General features: G+C 38.4%; 1 protein-coding gene across 1 annotated transcript in view; it reads left to right on the top strand.

Moving 5' to 3' along the window:
- Window positions 1-18,195, top strand: part of LOC150079207 (uncharacterized) — a 221,638-nt gene that overhangs the window by 132,792 nt on the left and 70,651 nt on the right. Inside the window, exon 5 of the mRNA XM_090382994.1 lies at window positions 3,916-4,071. Coding sequence (XP_090239120.1) covers window positions 3,916-4,071 — 156 coding nt within the window. The remainder of the gene's footprint in view (window positions 1-3,915; window positions 4,072-18,195) is intronic.

Below are 18,195 nucleotides of genomic sequence, written 5' to 3'. Positions count from 1 at the left end.
ACCAATTTTGTTGCCCATCTCTGTGTTTGTTCTAGCAATTGTACATTCTTCCTAAAATGAGGCCTCCAAATGCAGTACTCAAGGTGTGGCCTTACCATTGCCTTATATAAAGGTATAATCACCTCTTTGTCTCTGCTAGCAAAATTCCTATATATCATTGACAAAACTCCATGGCCTGCTCTGGCAGCCCATCTCCACTGATCAGAGAACTTCATATCTGACTGCACAATTACCAACAGGTCTTTTTCATTCTCCACCTCCTGAGTATAGTACCACACAATTGATATGTTTCTGTTGGGTTACTGCTACCCATATGCAGTACTTTGCATTTGCTAACCATATGCAGTACTTTGCTTCAGTTGCCACTTCTCAGCTCATCTAATTAACTTTTCTAGATCCTGTTGTAGTATCATACTGTCTTTAGAGTTATTAATAACCATGCCAACCTTTGTATTATCTGCAAACTTGGACATTAAGCCTGATATCATTAATAAAAACACAAAGCAACAATGGGGCCCAGCACCGAACACTGGGGGTCTCCACTAATAACATTTGTCTACATAGGGCAGTGTCCATTTATCACCACTCTCTGCCATCTCCCACTCAACCATCCCTTTATACATTGCATGGTGCATAATGGCCTATAGCTGCCATTGCACTGTAAAACATACAACAACAACATTATACATTGCAGCACTTGCCCTTAATGCCATACCGCTCCAATTTGTACAGCAGTCTTCCATGTGCAACAGTATCAAAAGCTTTCCTGAAATCCAAGTATATGATATCAACATTATATTTTGCATCTAGTTCCTTTGTGACCACATCGTAGTATCCAATCAAATTGGTCAGACAAGACTTCCCCTTAACAAACCTATACTGTGTCTGAACTATTACTGTAGTCTTGTCTAGGTGATCCTGCATCACTTCTTTAACCAGTGACTCCATTATTTTCTGTGGAACAGAAGTTAAACTAACAGGTCTATAATTATTTGCATCACCTTTTGAGGCGCCTCCATAGCCAGGTGGGAAGGAGCAGCAGTGCGTATCACACGCTTCTTGATTAGACCAGGGTTCGAGCCTGTGACCACCAAATATGGAGGATGCGGAAAGGACAAAAAAAAATTACTACCGCATATCCCGGAGCAATATGGCCTTAGTTGCTAATGCTCCAAATAACAAACAAACAAACAAACAAGCATCACCTTTTGAAGTCCTTTTCTGAATTGTAGATACATTTGCACATCTCCAGTCCATGGGGACCTCCTCTGAATCTAAGGATGCTCTCATAATTATGGCCAAGGGTTTGCTTACTTCCCTTGTTGCCTCCTTCAATATAACTGGATAGATTCCATGTGCCTTTTTTATGTTTAACTTCAACAATTTCTCCTCCACTTTGTTCTCTGTTATTACAAAATCATTTAGCTCCCTGTTAAGAGTTTAGTAAACTTCCATCCTTCTCTTCCTTATAGAATTCCTCATGTGTGAATGTAGATGCAAAATACTCATTCAGTTTGTCAGCTATATGAGCAGGATCATCTACAATCGAATCACCAACATCAATTGGACCAATCTGATTCATCTCCTTCCTTCTAGAGTTTACATAAGTAAAGAAGTCTTTGTTGTTTTTCTCTCCATCCTTTGCCAAGGATTTCCCATAATCAGCCTTGCTTGCCTAACCTCCTTTGTGACTTGATTACAGACTAGCTTATATCTGCTGTAGGCTTCTGTGTCACCCGCTAATTTATATGCATCCCATGCATTTTTTCCCTCTGCAACAAGTCTCATTAGTTCATCTGACATCTATTTAGGCCTGAATCTTGAGCAGTATTTCTTAATTGGTATGAAAAGCCTTGTAGCTTCCAGATTAATTCCCTGAAGGCCTCCCATGTAGAATTCACTTTTTGTAACATCATCAATTGATCCCACTGTATATAATTCAAAAACTGGCTGAGACCACTGTAGTCACCTTTACAAAAACCCTTCCCTTTACCCTTGATGATAGTTGCATCTTTAAGTAAATCTCACATCAGTAGACTGCAATCACTGTCACCTAGTGATCCCTTTATCTGTAAATTCCTAATTCATGCGTCATCACTGCTGATAATCAGATCAAGAGTATTACCCCTTCTGGTTGCCCCTCGAACGTGTTGCTGTAGAAAATAATCTTCCAATTAATCCACAAAAGTCTTTCTAGCTGTTAGCTTAACTTCTCTTTTGGAGAAAATAATGGAGTCACTGGTTAAAGAAGTAGTGTAGAACTATTTAGACGGGGGTGCAGGTATACTTCAGTCATAGCAGTATGGGTTTGTTAAGGGGCTGTCTTGTTTGAATACTATGATGCTTGTGTGACTAGTTTGTTTGAATACTTTGAATACTATGACAAAGGAACCGAATGCAAAAAATACTTTTAATAACATATAACATTTGGATTTCAGGAAAGCTTTTGATACTTTGCACTTAAAGGGCTGTGGTGCAATTTGAAGCAGTATGACATTAAGGGACAGTTACTACAATTGATAAACGGATGGTCGAGTTGGAGAAGACTGAGTAGTTATCAATGGGCACTGCTTTTCGTGGACTAATGTTATTAGTGGAGTCCCACAGTGTTCTGTGCTGGGCCCATTGTTATTTTAGATAGTAATTATTAATGATATTGATATGGGCTGAGAAATTGCCATTGAAATTTAACATTGACAAATGCAAGGTACTGCATATGGGTAACAGTAACCATTGATTGAATGAGTTGCCCAGCCCATTGTCTGTTGATGGAATGAAATAGTTCCAAAACCATCACAGCAGTACCTTTGAGTTTTTAATGAATTCACCTGTTTGGGGACTTTATTCAGCTTAAAATGGTATTAGTTATTTTAGGTGGTAAACTCTTGGATAATATAGTCATTTTTAAAGGGTCTAAGACCAAGCTCTGTCACTGTCATGGGGGGGGGCAACATTGTCTCCAGCAGTAGAGATAGAAAAACAGAATGCTGTGTGAGTGCTATTATATTTTACTTCTATACTTGATTGCTTAGTTTTTCATTGCTTAGTTAGAATGACCATCCATGTCAAAATTTATAAAGTCATCTTAATATTTATATATATATATATATGTATTTTTTTGTTAAGAATTCCATAAAAAAACATACACTAGAAAAGATATCAAAACTTCTTTTTTATAGTTATTTGCCATTTATATACTTCTGTATTAGTTTCTTTCTTTTTATGTTTGAACAGACATAAAAAGAAATTAAAGTTGGGGATTTAAATATAAGTGGCTGTAGGATGGGCATATGTTTATACCAAACAGTGACATAATAATATATAACAAATTGTTCGAAACAAGTTTGCCTTAACATTGCAATATGCATTTAAAAAAAAAAAAAAAAAAAAGACCGTAAAATATTGTACTATTTTTATTGTCTCTTGTGTAAATTCCTCTGACTATGTGGCTGTTCTGGAATGTAAATAGAAATTTTATTTTATTTATACGTAGAACATTAGGCCGTTATGATTTAATAGTTCCATCCCTACTAAAGTAAAAAATAAAAATCAGATTTATGACTAATTTATGACTGTTTCTCAGTATTTGTTTTGTTTCCTGAACATTTACTGCCATGGATAAAATGGGAAAGTTTTCTGGTCAATAGTTCTACTAATTTTAAGTAAGTCCAGGTGAGATTTTAAGTAAGTCCAGGTCCTACTTTCTTTTGGATATTAAAATATACTTGATAAAAAAAAATCTTGGAAATTATATTTCCAAGATTATCTTGTATTTCCAATTGTAATGAAATACAAAATCCAGTTATTTTGTATTTCAGTAACACTGCCCGTATCATCACCATATACAGTATTAAGCTTGAATAGACATTTTTAAAATAACTCATATACTCTATAATATTTTTTTATTCTTTACAGTATACCTGGGAACATTGTCTTGAGTCAGAAACTAACTTCCGTTGTACATTGTCATCTCTTGTTCAGTCTGAACTCCTGCTTCTGAGAGCTGCAAACATTGATATTTTAGTGGTGCATGCCTATTTAAATTTCCTCCAGGAATCATGGCAAACTGCAGTAAGTAACTAAGCAAATTTTTAATAAGATCAGTTTTTTTTTTTTTTTTGGCTTATGCAAAAATACAGATGCATTTAACTAAATTATTGAAATTCCTCCCAGCAGAAAAAGAGGCAGTGAATCACATTATAATTATATGAAGTTATTAAGCATACAGAATGTCTTCATCAGTAGTTATTTATATTGTGAAGAAATAATTAGAACAGATAGAAATCTTATAAAACTTCACAAGGAATAAATACATTCAGTATTAGTATTTATTTCAGTTAGATCTATGTGCAGCTGCAGAGTCCTGTTGCTGCATTCTACAGAAATCTGGCTTCTTGGTAAGAGTATACTCCTTTTGTGCCCCAACTAATCTTGTTGCTCTTTTCTACACCCTTTCCAACAGAGCTATATCCTTTCTAAAACAAGTTTCTAAACCTGTGTACAGTATTCAAGACGTGTCTTACACATTGCTTTGTACAATGATTTAATTGCCTCTTTGATCCTGTGGCAGAATGCCATTGAAACCAGATGAGCACTTCTGTCTGCTTGCCTGCCTGCTTAGAGAACTTAATGTTGATTCATACAACTGCACCTAAGTCTTTTTCATTATAAATAAGTTCGGTGGTATCCAAATGGTACCTTGCATTTATCAATGTTAAACTTCAGTTATCATTTTTCAGCCCATCTACTTAGTTTTTTTAGATATTCTTGAAGTATCATACTTGGTTAATGCCCTTAACTACCCTGCCCACCTATGTATCACTATCCAACTAAGACATCAAACGTGAATTACCTACATCAGTATCTTTAATAAAATATTAATTGAAGTTAGGGGAAGCCCAATGCCGAATTCATTATATCCCACTCATACCATTAATTGCTGAAGAACACTGCTATTTATAATGACCTTCTGTTTTGTACCACTTAACTATCATTTTATCATAGTTTTAATTGTCCCTAATTTCACATTGCTCCTAAATTCTGGAAGAGTATCAAAAGTTTTACTGCATCTAATAAGAAAAGAAAAATTATTGGCATATTTTTTTTTTACAGTTGACACAAACTGTTGGGCATGAAATTAACTTAACCATTAAGTAGTGAAATATCACTATTGTTACAAGAGCTTTGGGTTGAAAAAACCTAAAAAGGAGGCCTCCAAAATAAAAATAAAAAAAACACTCCTTAATAGAGTGCAAGCATTTATAAAAATTTAGTTACAGTACCTCCCCCAAAACCAAAATTTCTTATCAATAATTACATTAGTTATTTAAAAAGAAAAAAAATCACATTTATCTGATTTTGTCATTTCTTGTTTTTCGATTTGATGCCTTTTTGTAGTTTATAATGCTGTGTTCAATAAAAAATTTTTCCTTGAAATTTTTTTGTTAAGTCAAATACAAAAGAAAACATACAAACATACAAAAGGATATTTCAGTTCAATATAATTTTTTATAAGTTCATAATACAGCTGCCAATAGATAACTTTCCTTGAACTTTTGTTTCTAGATAGAGTACCCATCAAAGAAAGGGTTTTTTTTAGCATTAGCATTAGTAAAGGCACATGATGCAAGAAAGCAAGCTTATATAGCATCAGCCAAGAAAAAAAAATAAAGCCTTCTCATTTCACCCATCCATTTGCTCCAAATGTTTGTCTAGTTCTGCCTTGAATTTTTTTAAGCTATCAACTTCTACAACGATGGATGAAAGTTTGTTCCAGCAACCAACCACCCACTGGTTAAAGACAAACTTCTGCACATCTATCCTATAATTTGATGTCCACTTGATATCAATAGTTCAACTGTTGATGATCTTGCTCAGGTAGCTAACAAACTAAATGAGCATTTTGCATCTACATTCACATGTAAGGAGTTATTCAGAGAGGTGAATGCCAGAGGTGAATTAAACTCTGGCAGTGAGCTAGATGATTTTGTAATAACTGAGAGCAAAGTGGAGGAGAAATTGTTGAAGATAAACATAAGAAAGGCACCTGTAGGTGGATGGGATCTATCCAGTTATATTAAATGAGGCAGCAAAGAAAGTAAACAAACCCTTAGCCATAATTATGAGAGCTTCCTTGGACTCAGTAGAGGTACCCATGGACTGGAGATTGAAATCTCCAGTCCATGGGTACTGGTGACCCCCAATTCACAAAGGAGGATCAAAGGGTGACACAAGTAATTACAGACCTGCTAGTTTAACTTCTGTTCCAGGAAAATTAATGGAGGCACTGGTTAAAGAAACACTGCAGGATCATCTAGACAAGAATTCCGTTATAGCTCGGACACAGCATGGGTTTATTAAGGGGAAGACTTGTCTAACCAATTTGATTGGATACTATGATGTGGTCACAAAGAAGCTGGATGCAAAGAATAATTTTGATATATATTTGGATCTTAGAAAGGCTTTTGATACTGTTACACATGGAAGACATCTGTTCAAAAGTTAAGCAGATGGGCTCTCAGCCCATCTGCTTAACTTTTGGTGGCAACTGAAGTTTTACATTGACAAATATGAAGTACTGCATATGGGAAGCAGTAATCCCAGAGTAACGTATCAACTGTGTGATATTACACTGACATCATCATCACTGTCCTAACACCTACTTGTACCTGCGCTTCCTGAGCAATATCCGCGCTTTATTCCTCTATCCTATGAATTTTAAACTTTTGATCCTTAATCGTATCCTCCGCATGATAAATCAAACATTGAGGATATGTTACTGCCCCTGCCCCGAAGAGGTGGATATCGACTATCTAGAGCTCAATTAAACTTTAAACTTCAAAGGCAAACTTCTATAAATTGTGATTCTTGTTCCAGCCAAATTAAAACTTTAAACTTTTAAAATTCATCAATATATTTTTGTATTTTATACTTTTTACGTTTTCTTTTATACAACTATAATCTCTAAAATCAATATAAAACCCTAAACAATAAAATTAATCAATATTTTTTGTATTTTATATTTTATACTTTTTTTTTTTTTCAACATTTCCTTTTTATACAACTATAAACTATAAGATCAATAAATTCCAATTCCAACTAAATCTCAACTCCATAAAAACACTATTTACATATATACAAACTTTTATAATTGTCTAATCCTATTTACTTCTCTAGCGAACTCAGGAAAAGCTTCATTCCATTCTCTATTCTTAAACAAGTCACTCCAGGTGTATGAGTCGGCACCAATCTGCCTAATTAACATATTCCTTGGTATATCTTACACACTGCCGTAAAATATGCTCTGTATCCTCTACCATCCCACAAATACACATTGGATTTTCTTCTGAACCAAGCTCTACCCTCTTTTCTTTAACCCATGTCCAGTTATTAACATTGTTTGGAACATTCCTAGACCAGACCAAGATGAAATCTCTTTCATAGTTTTCACCCCAGGCAGAAAGGCAAAGGTAACAGAAATTTCTGCCCCTTAGCAGAACTGTTCCATCTTTCCTGCCAAATACAATCTGTATCTTGCTGCAACCTTTTCTTTTCTACTTTCAAATCTTGTCTTCCATACTCTCTTCCCTCTTCTCTACAAGATTTTATTCCCATAAGTTCTATTTTCTTATTATTCTTAATTGCATATTCCATTGTCCTTTTAAGTATAATCAGATCCACTGGTTCCTTTTCTGCAATAACTTGCAGAGCATCATTTGAAACGGTTCTGCAGGATCGCGTCACCGCCAGAAGGGCAAATCTCTGTGCTGAAATAAGATTTCTTTTAACGTGGCTATTAGTCACTCTATGACCCCAAGCCCCACATGCATATGTCACAATCGGTAGAAATATACATTTATAGAGGAGGTCTAAGACTTGCCTTTCACTCCCCATTCTACCCTTGTGACTTTCCTAATTTTTAAATAAATCATCCTCACTTTATCTCTTAATTTCTGCACGTGAGACAAAAAGGACATCCTTTCATCCACATAAACTCCTAGGTACTTGACAAAGGGGGCATATGCTATCATCATACCAAATATTTTTGCAGTTGGCCTTCTTCTTTTACTGAGCTTCCCTTTGAGCAGAACCATTTGAGTTTTTTTTCATTGATATCTCCATTTTATGGACCTGAGCCCATTTCTCCACTTGTCCCATAGCCCTCTTAATTCTCTCCTCCAATTCTTTTCTAGACTTTCCCACCACCATTATTAACTAATCAGCAGCATATGCTAACAGTTCACATCCTACCCACTCCTGAACCAGTAGCTCATCCAATACAATATTCCGACTATTAGGGACCTATGATTGAATCTTGTGGAGCACCTCTTGTTACTTCCTGAGTAACTTTCCCATATTTTGTTACAATTGTAACTTTCCTATCTTTAAAATAATCTTTTAAAATTCCATAGAACTGCCCAGTACACTTCGTTTTTCTCATTCTTTCTAGAAAGCTCGGCCACCACATATGATCAAATGACCCCTTAAAGTCAAGAAATATACCCAGGACATAATTTTCTGAAGTCTCTTGTACATATGACACCATTTTAACCATGGCATCTTGGTACTACACTGACAGTGGTATCGAATGAAAAGGACCTGGGGTTAATTGCGCAGGCAGATATGAAGTTTTCTGAGCAATGCAGATGGTCTGCAAGAGTAGCTCATGGTGTCTTGTTAATGATATACATGAATTTTTCTAGCAGGGATAAGGAGGTGATTATCCCTTTGTATAAGGCAATGGTCAGGCCACACCTTGAGTACTGTATACAAGTCTGAAGGTCTCATTTTAAGAAGAATGTAGAGCTGCTGGAATGAGTACAGAGAAGGGCAACAAGATTAGTGAATGGAACAGAGGGTTGCTTCTTACGAAGAAAGGCTTAAGTTTTGCAAATTGCAGCGTGTGGAGATTAGGCACCTGCGAGGTGATCTGATTGAGGTATATAAAGCCTTGAATGGTTTGAGCATGCTCAATGCTGATGGGATTCTTCCTCTTGCTCAGAATAATCGCCTGAGAGGGTATAAATTCAAATTGAGGAAAGACAATTGATAGTATCAGTTTTTTCCCAAAAAAAACAATCCATTGTGCAGAGCACCTTTCTTTTGCTCTCTGTCTGCAAAACGAAACCTTCACGATGGTTAAATGTTTTAATTTGACATTAGTTTTTTTTAAGTTTATCTCATTGAATGCCTTTAATGTATGCTTACTGTACTTATTTTAATAATTGCTGAGTGTTAGTTTTTTTTTTTTTTTTTTTGTAAAAAGAAAATTGCATAAGTAAATTTCAGTAACTCTGTGATCATTCAAAAGAATAAATTTATGATCTTTCATTTCTGTCCTGACCATAAGTATATTTCAGATTCATATGCACCATAGTTGTGTATAATCTAGTTTTCCAGAGATTGTATATATACTGATGTGATAAAACAAAACTTTTATCAGACACTGATCTTTTTTTCTGTTTTCAATTTTTTATTTCATACTCAAAGCAACGACAAAATGAAGGAGCTTTATTTTCACTAGAAGAGTAATAGTTTACCAAATGAAGGAAGACCGAGTGGACTGGACAGTTAAATTGTCAACGAAGATCTCAGGTGGCCTTACCAAATACAAACAAAAACATTTTTTTTTTCCAATTTGGGAGGGTGGTGATCCTCCAGTTCAATCCTGGGGGAAAGAATCAACCAAAAAAAAAGTTTTTATGGTTTGGTTTATGGGGAATTTTGAAAGATCAGGAGCTGCAATCACTTTGAAGTTGTTTTTGCCTTCGTCTTTTTTATTTATTATAAAATTTCCAAAGGCAATGTTATAATAAATAAATGGGAGAAGGTAAAAAAAGAAAGCAAGCATTAGCATTAGTAGAGGCATATGATGCAAGAAAGCAAGCTTATGCAGCATCAGGCAAAAAAAAAAAAAAAAAAAAAAAACCACTCCCATTTCACCTCTCCATTCATTCGAAATACTTGTCTAGCTGAGCCTTAAATTTATTTAGGCTATCAACTTCCACAACAAGGAATGGAAGTCTGTTCCACCAACCAACCACCCGCTGGCTAAAGGCAAATTTCCGCACGTCTATCCTACATCTGTCTTTCCTCAATTTGAATTTATGCCCTCTCAGGTGATTATTCTGAGCAAGAAGAAGAATCCCATTGGCATTGAGCATGCTCAAACCATTCAAGGCTTTATACACCTCTATCAGATCACCTCACTTGTGCCTAATCTCCAAACGCTGTAATTTGCAAAACTTAAGCCTTTCTTCGTAAGAGCAACCCTTTGTTCCATTCACTAATCTTGTTGCCCTTCTCTGTACTGGTTCTAGCAGCTCTACATCCTTCTTGAAATGAGGCCTCCAGACCTGTACACAGTACTCAACGTGTGGCCTGACCATTGCCTTATACAAGGGAGTAATCATCTCCTTATCCCTGCTAGAAAAATTCCTGTATATCATTGACAAGACACCATGAGCTACTCTTTCAGCGTGTCTGCACTGCTCAGCGAACTTCATATCTGCCTGCACAATTACCCCCAGGTTCTTTTCATTCTCTACCACTGTCAGTGTAGTACCACAGAGTTGATACATTGCTCTGGGGTTACTGTTTCCCATATGTAGTACTTTACATTTGTCAATGTTAAACTTCATTTCCCACCTCTCAGCCCATCTGCTCAACCTTTCCAGATCCTGTTGCAGCAGCATACTGTCAGTAGTGTCCTTAACAACACTGCCAGCCTTTGTATCGTCTGCAAACTTGGACATTAAGCTTGATACACCACCATCATCAGTATCATTTATAAATACAGAAAATAACAATGGACCCAACACTGAACCCTGAGGGACTCCACTAATAACATTAGTCCATGATGAGCAGTGTCCCTTGATTACCACTCTCTGTCTTCTCCCCTTCAACCATCCCTTTATCCATAGTAGCAATTTGCTTCCAGTGCCACACACTGCTCCAATTTGTGCAGCAGTCTTCCATGTGCAACAGTATCAAAAGCCTTTCTAAGATCCAAGTATATAATATCAAAGTTATTCCCTGCATCCAGTTCCTTTGTGACTGCATCATAGTATCCAATCAAATTGGTCAGGCAAGACAACTTAGTTGATTTCAACCCTTCTAAAACTCAGTCTTGTCTTAATCTCGCAAAAAGGATTCTTCTGCTCCTGTGATTATCTTTAGTGACATTCCGATTTCTAGGAAAAATGATATATCTCTTTTGGGGATTACCCTGACTTCTAATCTGTCTTGGCACAAGCACATTACAAATATTGCTTCCTCTGCATCTAAAAAACTTGGTTTTCTCTTTCGCTCTTGGCGTTACTTTTCTTCCATACAGCTGCTCACTCTTTATAAATCGCAAATCCGCCCTGCCATGGAATATTGTTCCCACATCTGGGGGTGGTACCCCCAAAACCTCCCTCAGGCGTCTTGATTCCATTCAGAAGAGGGCAGTTAGGTTAATTAATGATTCATCTCTAACAGAGTCTCTCCACTCGCTGTCTCATAGACGTATTGCTTCTGCTGCATGCCTCTTCTACAGATACTTCCATGGGCACTGTTCTTCTGAATTGGCTTCTCTAATTCTCATTCACTCTTTCAAAACAGTCCGAACACGTGCTGCTACCAGCCAACATCCATTTACTGTCCAACTTCAAACTCACAGAACCAACTTTTCATCCTCCTCGTTTATTTATTCAACTGCTGTTTTCTGGAACAACCTTCCTTCATACGTATTTCCTGAAAATTAGAGTCTAAAGAAGTTGAAGTCCAATGTCAACAAATATCTTCTTTCATCTTCTCAACCTCCAACCCAAGCACGGTACTAAATACTATAGATTCTAATACCTCTCGTGTTTGGGGTTTACATAAAAAAAAAAAAAAAGTATTTTTTTTAATAGTGAAGGAAAAATAAATTGCATGTGTAATGGTTCTTGGTTGGGGAACTGAATTTCCACAAGGAAAGTTGAAATACAATAAACTAAGTATCAGTTCTTTTGTAATAGTGAAAGAATAAAATTATATATATAGCGGTCCTTGGTTGGGGAACTGACATTTCCACAAGGAAGTTTGAAATATAATAAATTATCTCAAGCCATGCATTGTATTTTGACAGCTCTTTTAGCAGTGCCAAATGAGGAAAAAGAATATTGAATTGAACCAAGTGAAAAAAAAATGAAAAAAAACAACAACCACCCAAGTTCATCTTTTTATTCTGATCAATCTTTGGAAATATCCTTGTGATCCAAATCCAAACGGCAGTGCCATTGTTTAAACAAAAGTTTGATTCAATATTTCGGAAGAGGGTAAAGTCTGCGGTAGTATCTTTCTTTAAGCAGTTATAATCATTTTATGTCTCTCAGCTATAAAATTATTATAATTACTTAAAGAAGGTACTGTTGCTTATTAAAGAAAGATACTTAAAGAGAAATTAAGTATGATAATACTTAAAAAAAAAAGATACAGAAATCCACAGAGAGAAAAATTCTTGATAAGCTAATTATTTTATTATACCAGTAGAAAATAAAAACATTTTCTACTGGTATAATAAATTAAATTTTAATATAATTTATATTAAAAATGAATATAAAAATTTAATATAAAATGTGCATGTTATGAGCGAAATTTAATTTATAGTGCAGCGTGGACTTTCGAAAACCTCCACCATTTTCCAAAAATGTTTTTGTGAATAACTCATACTTTTTGTGAAATACCCCTGTTTATTGTCTGTTTTGACTAAAAACTCTTTTTCTTCCCTGTTTACCTAATGTCTAGCTTTTTGAAAGTCAAAAGTTGGCAGATGTGTATATAAAATCCGTTCCATTATTGCCAGCTTAAACATCAAACTGATTGAAACATTAGCATTAACATTAGTAGAGGTATACAATGCAAGAAAGCAAGCTTATGCACCATCAGCCAAAAAAAAAAAAAAAAAAAAAAAAAACGCTCCCATTTCACCCCTCCGTTTGTTCCAAATACCTGTCCAGCTCAGCATTAAATTTATTTAGGCTATCAACTTCCACAACAAAATATGGAAGTCTGTTCCACCAATCAACTACCTGCTGGCTAAAGGCAAACTTCTGCACATCTATCCTACAACTGTCCTTTCTCAATTTGAATTTATGCCCTCTTAGGTGATTATTCTGAGTAAGAGGAAGAATCCCATCAGCATTGGGCATGCTCAAACCATTCAAGGCTTTATACACCTCAATCACATCACCTTGCAGGTGCCTAGTCTCCAGACACTGTAATCTTCAAAACTTAAGTCTTTTTTTGTAAGAGCAACCGTTCGTTCCATTCTCTAATCTTGTTGCCCTTCTCTATACCCATTCCAACAGCTCTACATCCTTATTAAAATGAGGTGTCCAGACCTGTATACAGTACTCAAGGTGTCCACCTCCTTATCCCTGCTAGAAAAATTCCTGTATATCATTGACAAGACACCATGAGTTACTGTTGCAGACCGTCTGCACTGCTCAGAAAACTTCATATCTGCCAGCACAATTACCCCCAGGTCCTTTTCATTCTCTACCACTGTCAGTGTAGTACCACAGAGTTGATACATTACTCTGGGGTTACTGCTTCCCATATGTAGTATTTGCTTTTGAATTTGAATTTGCTGTTGGTATCATCACCAGTTGGTCCCACCGTATAGAATTTTAATACTGCTTCAGACCTCTGTAGTCACCTTTACGAAAGCAGAAACCCTTCCCTTTACCCCTGATGGTAGTTACCTCTTTGAGTAAATCCCACTTCAGCACACTGTGACCACTGCCACCTAGTGGTTCCTTTATCTTCATGCTTAATGCATGAAGAATCACTACTGATAATCAGATCAAGAGTATTACTCCCTCTAGTTGCCTTCTGAACATGCTGATGTTATTATTATTATTATTATTATTATTATTATTGGCCATATGGTGCAAGGAAGCCTCAGGCTTGTGCTGCATCAGCCAAAAAAAAAAATTCCCAAGTTACCCTGAGAGACAGACAGACAGACAAACACAGAGAGAGAGAGAGAGAGAGAGAGAGAGAGAGAAAGAGAAAGGAATCACCAAGAAAGGGAAGAATGATGATATCCAGTTCGGGGCCCTGGGTGTACCATGCCCATACTCACCAGATGTGAGCCCCATGTAGAAAACAATCATCCAATAAATCCGCAAAAGCCTTGCTAGTGTGTGAATGACCAACCCACAAATTCCAGTCAATATCTGGGAAATTAAAATCCCCCATTATAAGACTCTCTGATTTACTGGCCCACTCTGTTTCCCTATACAATCTTTTATTATACTCATCAGAGTCATTAGGCCTATAGCACACTTCTCTCAATTTTGATCCCCCAGTGCCTATGTCACACCAAACTGACTCGACACTACACTGTCTAATGATGTTGACTGGCTCTACTTCCTTGGATTTTGTGTTTCTTAATTAATAGCATAACCCCTCCTCCCTTCCTATCCTGTCTATTCTTCCTGTAAACATTGTACTCCCCAAATTCCAGTTCTGCATTTCTTATATCTGTGTGACATCACGTCTCTGATATCCCAATAATATTTGCCTTTGATGTTTTGACCAACACCTCAAATTCATTAAATTTATTTTTGAAACTCCTAGCATTGGTATACATGCAAGTATACATGCACCTGTTCTTATTCTTAGCTACCCTAACACAATCCATGTGTTTACTTGTACTGCCCCTCGACGTGGGCACCTGTACGTGGTGAGGGGACCTCCCAGTGACGCTGCTGGACTTCCAGACTAGCATCACTGGGATCCAACGCCCACAGCCTAGGTTCCGGGCTTACATCAATGGAATCCGGCGTGTTTGCCGTGCGCTGCGACCCGTGGAAATTCGGAAAGGGGGATCCTGGTGGTTGAGGGGCCCAGCTTCAATACACCACTTTGGCCCCTGCTTCGACAAGACGGGTGGTCCTGGAAGGCCCGGCTAGGATCAATCGGCTAGTAGGCTCGCCTGCGAGGGTCAACCGTGTCAATGCCACGCCCCTACCCTCATGGTCCGAGGGACAGGATTCAGGCTGGCGGCGGTGCGGGTATAGTGTCTGGGTAGCCCTGGCGTCCCACTCCCGAGCGCATTTATTGCATGCCGGGTAGTGGGCGTCCCTTTGGGCTCCGTGGTGGGTGGGGAGCCCGGGCACTGAACAACTAAATAAACTTCATGAATCCTGATAAACTTACTTCTTCAGGGGCCCCAACCCGGTCCCTATCTGAAAAATTAGACGGAGAGGCAGATAATATTATTGCAACAAAGAGGCAGCGAACGGAAACACCATCATCAGGGCCTGTACCACGATTTCTTATTATGCATTCTACCACTGAAAAACCGATTGGTAAAATGTCGCCCTTTTTTATTCAGAAAGGGTTAGATGGGTTAGTAGGTTCTCCCAAATCAGTTAAGAGGCTCCGTTCTGGAGACCTCTTAATTGAAACTAAAAATGACAGGCAATCCGAACATCTACTCCGAGTAACATCAATCGGAGGAATCCCTATAACAGTGACACCACACAGAACACTCAATTATTCTAGAGGTGTCATTTCGGAGTGGGACCTTCTTGACGTATACGAGGAGGAAATCTGCTCCGAATTAAAACCACAGGGAGTCATTGCCGTCAAGAGAATCACTGCGCGAAGGGATGGAAAAATTGTTAAAACCAGGAGCGTTATCCTGACTTTTAACACTCCTAAACCTCCTGACGAGATTAAAGCTGGATACATCAACTGTTCAGTGCGTCCATACGTTCCCAACCCTTTACGGTGCTTTAAGTGCCAGAAGTATGGACATTCTCAAATGGCCTGCCGTGGAGTCCTTGCATGCGCTCGATGCGGTGCAAAGGACCACGAAACAACAGCATGTTCAGCCACAAAACCCACCTGTATTAACTGTGAAGGCGAACACCCCGCCTACTCACGAGCATGCCAGAGGTGGAAAGAAGAAAAAGAGATTCAACGGCTGAAGGCAGAGCTTAACATATCATACCAGGAGGCAAGGAAATCGGTCAAACCCCTGAATATCAACAAACCTACCTACGCCCAGAAGGTAGCAGGGAGATGTTCCGTCGGAACTCAGACGGACATGACCATTCCTCCAAAGGAGTCTTTCACTCCCATCGCGCGTTACCTTTTAAGTTCTCAAAAACCTGCGCAGAAGGACCAATCAGCTGCCACTCCTATATCGGTACCTCCTAACGCTCCACCAGTTCCAAAGGTACCTATTAAAGAAAAGAATAAAAAAGGGGAAGTACCCCCTAGTACCCAAGAAAAGATGGATGTTGAGCAAAAGGAGGTACCCGAAGATTCAGTCTTGGAACTCTTTGCGGAGGAGGAAATGGACACGGGACAGCGTCCATTCTTCCCCAAAAAGGACAAATCCAAGACTGATAAAAGTAAGCCCTCAGCACCTCGGAAGCCGCCTGATGGACCCACCAAGCCAAAATAATGGCTAAATTCCTACAATGGAATTGTCGTGGATTCCGGCGAAATATAGATGACATCAAGGCCCTCCTGCAAAAGCACGAGCCAGTTTGCTTTTGCTTGCAGGAGACATACCTAAAGGCAAATGACGATCCCACGATGCATAACACCACAATTTTTCGTAAGGATAGAATTGCGGATGGCTCTGTACATGGGGGAGTGGCTATCCTTGTGGGTAACCAGACCCCAGTGCAGCCCTTACTAATTATAACTAATATAGAGGCTGTTGCAATTCGCCTTACGGTGGGATTTTTATTAACTGTGTGCTCTATCTATTTGCCACCTGGGACTGACATCTCCCAGGCAGACCTTGATGATCTTCTAACGCAGCTGCCTCCCCCTTTCTTACTTCTTGGGGATTATAATGGACATAACACCCTGTGGGGTAGTGCTAACGTCAATGGAAGGGGACGAGTCATAGAGCGTATGCTCAATGACAATGACCTTTCCCTTCTAAATACTGGAACAAACACCTTTTTCCACATGCCTACCCGTACCTTTTCTGCCATTGATCTCTCTATCTGCTCCCCTTCTCTACTCCCTTCACTCACCTGGGAAGTGGAGGAGAATCCATACGGTAGTGATCACTTCCCCGTGATAACCTTGCTAGACAGTGGGAGACCATGTCTTCCCTTCAGGTTACCACGGTGGAAGATTGATCAGGCTGACTGGACTGCCTTCCAACACCAGGCAAACTTTGATCTTAGTACGGTCAGTCAAGAGCCTATCAATGATGCAGTTAAGTACATCACAGAAAATATTGTCCAAGCAGCTGCTAATGCTGTCCCAAAAACATCAGCCCGGTTTCCACCATTTCCTAAACCTTGGTGGAATTCACAATGCACAGCAGCAAAAAAGGCTCAAAACAAAGCGTGGGGGATATTTCGCCGATATCCTACCACGAACAACCTTATAGCCTTCAAACGTGCACGAGCCAAAGCACGCTACATCCGTCGTCAGAGTCAAAAGGAATCGTGGATCCGTTTTACATCATCTATTAACCAGTCTACCAACTCTAAGGTAGTCTGGGATAAAATCCGGAAAATGAAGGGAAAATATACATCCCACCCTTCTTCAATCCTAGATTATAATGGATGCGCTATTGCAGATCCAACTGCAATAGCTAATTCTCTTGGGGAAACATTCTCCAAGATCTCTGCAACATCTTCGTATTCCCCAGAGTTTCTGGTCCTGAAATATAAAATCGAAAAACAGGCACTTCGCTTTAAATCTAAGAGCATTTATCCCTACAACGGGGATTTCACTATTCTGGAACTGAAAAGGGCCCTTGCTCTTTCCAAAGCAAGTGCCGTTGGACCAGATGGCATCCATTATGAAATGATTAAACATCTTTCATCAAAATCTATGGATTGTCTGCTCCTTCTGTATAACAGAATCTTTACTGAAGGGCAGTTTCCGGACTCCTGGCGAAAGGCTATCGTTCTTGCCTTTCCTAAGCCAGGAAAGGATCCAAAAGTCACCACCAATTATCGTCCTATTGCTCTGACTAGCTGTCTGTGCAAAATCCTGGAGAGAATGGTTAATTCTCGTTTAATTTGGTATCTAGAAACAAATGACCTTCTCTCCAACATCCAGTGCGGCTTCCGAAGAAACCGGTCCACTTTGGACCATCTTATTAGAATGGAAACATCCATCCGGGATGCTTTCCTAAAACGCGAACACTTGGTGTCGGTGTTCTTTGACTTGGAA

Source organism: Mastigoproctus giganteus, chromosome 10 (genome assembly GCF_048544385.1).
Source record: "Mastigoproctus giganteus isolate SK-2022 chromosome 10, ASM4854438v1, whole genome shotgun sequence".
In the NCBI taxonomy this organism is placed as follows: Eukaryota; Metazoa; Arthropoda; class Arachnida; order Uropygi; family Thelyphonidae; genus Mastigoproctus; species Mastigoproctus giganteus.
This window is presented reverse-complemented; position numbering and strand designations above follow the sequence as displayed.